The 6,000-nt window shown below is 47.4% G+C and overlaps 1 protein-coding gene across 1 annotated transcript; it reads left to right on the plus strand.

The window, feature by feature from the left end:
- Positions 1-4,816: 4,816 nt before the first annotated feature.
- LOC142570450 (CRISP/Allergen/PR-1-like) lies at positions 4,817-5,764 on the plus strand. Its single transcript, XM_075678833.1, has one exon. The coding sequence runs from the start codon at positions 4,817-4,819 to the stop codon at positions 5,762-5,764; it is 948 nt and encodes a 315-aa protein (XP_075534948.1).
- The last annotated feature ends 236 nt before the right edge of the window (positions 5,765-6,000 follow it).

The following is a 6,000-nucleotide window of genomic DNA, read 5'->3' on the forward strand; positions in this document are numbered from 1 at the left end:
ATGCTGTACTTTCGTTTTTACGGTGTTGATAGTTGCCACCTCGTCTTCCAAACTTTTAATTCTCTCTGTCAAATCGTATATTTTTTTCCTCAATAGAACCCTGTTTTGCAAGAATGTCCCTGACATAAGACGTCAGAGCATTTTGGCGCAAGAGGATCTGCTTGACCATTTCCTTTTCAGTCATATCTGGGCCGGAGTTTAATTAAACATCACCAGATTTTAAAAGATCCCCTTGGGAAGAAAAGAAAACGCAAGACAAAACACTCCTTATACGCAGGGGGCTGGGCAGCAGCGACAAAAAGTGGTTGTCGCTACGATAGCAATGGACAGATAGGTAGTCACTAACCTGCGCATTGAAGCAAAATTGTTCCTTAAGCATTGCGACTGAGGGGCTGCTGCCAAGCCCACTGAATGCAAGCTGTGATGCAGCTCTGACGACTTCGTGTTCTAAAGTATATATGGCCATACAAGGGGGTTCGGACGCGCAACCACTTCCGCCAGAAAGCTGCGCCATCGCGTAATCGCATCGAGCGATGCATCTGCACATTGGAGAGCGCTTCCCCATGACGGTGTAGTACATTCGATCTATATTTGATAAGAGTTATGTACGTCCTTCGTTTCCGGAAGACTCCAGTCGCAATCTCACAAACTTATTGAGCCATCGTCGCAGTACGTTGTCTTCGCGCCGTCGTTGTCGTTGTCATCGAAACAGTTAATGTTTTGTGTGGCACGTAAGTCTTTTTCTTGAGTGTCCATTTTCAAGGAATAAGGTGTTTCAGCAGAAGCAGCAGCTAGAAGACTACAGCAGCATGAACAATGCAGACACTGTGGCTAGCGTCTCAGATCTTTGGTTAGTGAACGGTTGATTCAGGTTGTCGAACCGAACCTGAACCCGAACCGAAAAGACTTCCCGAACCGGAGCTCTGACCTCAACTGAACCTGAACACGAACAAACATTCTTAGAACGTGCCTGAACCCGAACCGGACATGAACGTAAAAGATAATAACGGTTACCGGTTCAGCACGAAACGGCTTAAGCATTTGGTAATAAGAGATTATTCGACATTTTTTAACCGGTGCACCCCACGAGAGTGTCGTTACGACCCACGAATCGCTTTGTGTGCGAGAACGGGCATAGACGATAGCTAAGGGCCGGTATGACATAGGTAAAATATGTGTGCGGCCACCTCTGCAGAAAAGCTTGCATTCGGCCATGCCAGGTGTGTTCCGCCGCCGAAAAGTTGTTCCGAGGGCACCGCAGGATCACTGCTTTTCATTGATACTTCCACTTCGGCTGTTATGGCAGCTCGCTACTAATATCATACGCAACGTGAAGCCCAGACGTCAGGGCACACGCAGCGCAAAAAAAAGAAAGGCGGTGTCCAGTACAAGAAAAATTACCGCCCCTTCCAGTCCGTGAAGATGGTCGAACGGCGAAGCTGTGCTAGTTACATCGAGTGTTAGACCATGCAAGTCAAACGTCGCAAACAGTCTATATTGTAAACCTTTTGTTTCACCATTCTTTCACGCCCCGGCACTGCCGACGTATTTCCGCGTCTCGGGCGCGCACTTCGGGATCGGCCTCCCGGTGCTGCCCTTTAAACTCGGCATCTCTGGCGCGCAACTCGGGGTAGGCGCTACGACAACGAGCCCGTTCACAAGCCAACTCTCGCTGACGCTCTCGGTAGGCAGCTTCGTCTTCAGGAGCACGCAATACTCGTGGTCTTCCCATAGTTGTAGGTGGGGTGGAATGTGTGGAACTAATAATCCAAAGCTCCGTATGTTGGGGGGCAAGGCCCAACACCGCAGATGCGGACGCTGCAGTCGTTTTGGCGATTGGTTGGATTCGTTTGGCAATTGACGTGGCTGCCGGCACTTCTTGCTGGCGCAAGAAGCGCCGGCAGTCACGTGCTCCTATTGTCGCGTTTGAATCGCTGGACACTGTTTGTTGACCACAAACCGCCAGCATATTATTTGTTTCTTTCGCAGTAGGGTGGAATCAATCGTCGGTAAATTCTATGCTGATATGGCTCAATCGCCGAGAATTCACCTTGTGACAAACGTACAAGATTCGCGTATAAGATAACAATCTCACGGGGGGAATGGGTCACACCAACCCCTTTCCCCAGTTGATCTCTTCCTCTCCCGCTAGGTCACGTGGCCACTTTTTAGCGAAATCCGACAACGACGGCTCAGGGCCCACATAAACAGTTTCACTATGACAAATGGCAAACCCAACTAGTCCATAAGCACGGTTTATTGTAAGAATAAGCCTGCGATCGCTGATGAATGCTGTCATCTTCTCTGTGTGTGGTAACTACGGCTGTAAACGGAACAGGAAATCTGGTGTTCTTGCGCGCCATGGTTCAACGCACGTTATACGCCTCCAAATGGAGTACAATGTTCTCCGATTTCGGCAAAACACTCTCGGGGCACCACATGTGTGATTTCGGGCCTTTTTGTCTGCGCTTAGTAAGCGCACGACTCTGAGTCACGTGCATCTGGGTAAGGTATATTGTTACGCTTTTTAGCAAAGACTGTCTTTGTTGATTGTTCAGACGCATATATGTCCTCATCTGCCTATAATAGAAAAATGTTAGCCCAAGCTAATGACAACTTTGGCCACTGGGTAGCAGTAAAAGGCGTGACAATGGCATGGCGAGAAGACAATCACGAAGCTACAATGAAAACGATTGAAGGACGATGACGGCATCTGTGACAACGAATGCATGACGGCTGTATGACGACGATGACGGGGTGATGATGGCATGACGAGAATCGGATGACAAAGCTTGAATAACAATGATGTAATTACCAAGACAGCATCACAACCACGATCTACCTAGATGCCCAATCTATTATTTAACTTGGGCCTCTTGGTCGCGCTAGAAGGCGTGAGTGCCACTAATCGCTGAGAATGAGATCACGAACCTGAAATGACAACGATGGAGCAACTCTGACGACATCACGACTACGAGGAGATACCTAGTGGCCCACACAGATACGCAACTGGGATGCTGGGTTTGCGTAAAGGGCAAGATAGATAGATAGATAGATAGATAGATAGATAGATAGATAGATAGATAGATAGATAGATAGATAGATAGATAGATAGATAGATAGATAGATAGATAGATAGATAGATAGATAGATAGATAGATAGATTCAAAATGTTTGAAGTAGGCAAAGAATGCTAATGGCATTAACAACAAAATTCGATTGAATTTAGGTGCGTCTTCACCAATCTCGTTCGGCGCGCAAAAGGGATCGTGTGCTCTACGGAAGCTATCGTATTCGGAGCATCGGGCAACAAGAAAAATTCCGTTGTGTTTGGATTTCATCACAACACAAACCGCTCTTAGTTGAAAAGTCATTTGAGTGTGCCTTTATATAAAACATGCTGTGCGCGTGGTGTATGTAAAACAGGCTGTACATATCGAGCCTACTCGCAGTCTTTATATGGCAGGCTGTGCATGTAGACTCACTCATTCCTTTAACATGCTCGCACGTTTACCGCAAGATAGTCTCGAACCAAGAATGACAAACTGAGCACATCTATATAGAGATGGTGCGTTTCAGCAGTCATTGTCTTAATGACGACGTTTATTGTTCGCTGAACAAGAAGCGAAAAATTACGATCACGGACAAAGTCAAAATTATTATGGACGTTTCGGAACTCAGGTGGCGTTTCTTTCTTCACAGTGCAGCAGACGTAGTGTCATAGTTCCTCGTTGTGGGGCACCTTAAAGGGACTGACAATACATTTTCATGGTACCTATTTTTTTAATGCAATGGAAAGCTTACTGATCAGAGTACCTAACATGAAGTGGCAACGAGGAAAACGCCGTGGAACGTTCTTTATCAGAATTTTCTGATCTCCAGTGAGGATGTCGTTGTTCATTGGAAGCATGCTGAAAACGGTGATAGATAAGTGCGATAGCGATTATACGCCGGCATTAGTGGGAGGTAGATGACAAGTGCGGCCGTAACTGCGAGAAAGTATAATTTTGTTTATCAAATCGATGTTCCTGCGATTCATGCTTTCCAAAGTGTTTCTGCGAAAATAGCCACGTGTTTTCGTGTTGTCCTGTTCAAATGCTTTGGTATTTAACCAGCCAAACGAAACTCATCGGATTGAAAACGAAACGATGCTTTTACACGTGACACGTAGTTCAGCATGTTGACGTAGCCATGAGTGCACTTTTGATTTCCGAAGCACGTAATAAAGCACAAATGTCTAATACTACAGGAACTGCAATTCTAATTAGTAATTATGTTGTGCCTAATAACAGCCGACTTATGTAGAGTAATCTCACAGACTACATCCGAAGTATCAAGGTTTCACAGCCAGGCCTCGCCACTTACTGGTTTTTGAGACTTTCTTTGCCCGTTTAAAATTATAATTCCTATTCAAATCGTGAACACCGTGCTGGATTACATCACTACAGTTCATGGTCATTTCATTTCCATCATCGTTGCACAACATATTTTGGCAAGTTGTCAGTCCCTTTAGTATGGAAAGAAAATGGTGCTATCACCTGCAATGAATCCATTGCTTCCTTAGGATTTTAGAAAGCAACAGCAACCGCTTTCTTTATTTCTTTTAGTTAAGACAAATAAATTATGTTACCTACATCTGACTGCTTACAACCATTATTTCCTGCTCTTCGCTTCATTTATTCAGAACAAACGTGTGTCTTTTCAGATAATTATTTTGCTCGCACCTCCCAATTTTCGACTCGGGCCCACTAGTGGGTACGTGCCAGAATTACGAGGTCATTATCATCATCGCCTCTGTAGGACACACCGAGCCGATATGCGGACGTTCCTTCTCGCAACCGTGTGGTTCTTGTCGACGACGGGAAAGAGCCTCCAGGAGTGCCGGGAGGAGTACAAGAAGCAGCGCCCCTCCCACACCGCGTGCCTGCCGCCGAACAGGGAGTGCACCATCGATGCTCGAGGAGTCAACGCAACTGAGCAGGAACTCATACTCAAGACGCACAATGTCTACAGGAGCATGGTAGCCATGGGCAAAATTAAGCACTTCCCAGAAGCCAAGAATATGCTGCAGCTACGCTGGGATGAAGAGTTGTCTTCTGTGGCACAGGCGAAGGCAGAGCAGTGCACTCCCGACAGCGGAAAACTAATGCACGACAAACCCGAAGATCGTTTCACCACCAAGTTCAAGTCCACGGGACAAAACTTAGCCTTCCGCGCCAGCAGCGCCAGTTTCGATTCCACTGACTGGCCCGGTCAGATCAAGGCGTGGTTCGACGAGTACACCCACTATCCGCCGCAGAGCGTCGATCACTTCTCGCCTCCCAGCGGAGAACCGACCGGACATTTTACGCAGGTTGTATGGGCAACGACGCGCTACGTGGGCTGCGGCTACGTGGACTACATCGTCGAAGGCTACTCGAGGTTGCCGTACATGCAACTCTACGTTTGCAACTATGCCAGCGCGGGCAACGTTTTGTTGCGGCCAGTGTACAATCCCGGTGATGTGTGCTCCGCCTGCCCAGAAGGCACCGCATGTGTCAAGGACACCGGGTTGTGCTCCTCTGCTGAAGCAGGTGGACATTCTTACAGGGAACCGGACTCCAACTCACCGGAAGGGAGTAAACACGGTGACGACGGACATATTCAAGGTTCTATGTCAACTCGAAAAAGCACTGCGCCGGCAATCGTTCAGCCGTTGAGACCAGTGTGCGTGATTGCTGCGGTATACGGTATGCTCATGGTCTGGTGGGCGTCTCCCGTGTAGATGGGGTGCTAAACCGGGAATTATCACCCACGCCTTTCCTTCATCTTTTTCTCCCTACCACTGCCCTTGCTTTCCGTTAATTTGAGCGAATAACTTGCACTAGCCGCCGTTATATTACCAAATATGCGTAGAAACGATAGTTATACGGGTATGAGTCTCCTTTGAACAGGGTGCCCGTTCTTGGACGTCCTCGTCCAGTTATAACTTGCCGCTCGTATAGACCTCTCCGCCAGCGT

This window comes from Dermacentor variabilis, chromosome 2, assembly GCF_050947875.1.
Source record: "Dermacentor variabilis isolate Ectoservices chromosome 2, ASM5094787v1, whole genome shotgun sequence".
NCBI lineage: Eukaryota > Metazoa > Arthropoda > Arachnida > Ixodida > Ixodidae > Dermacentor > Dermacentor variabilis.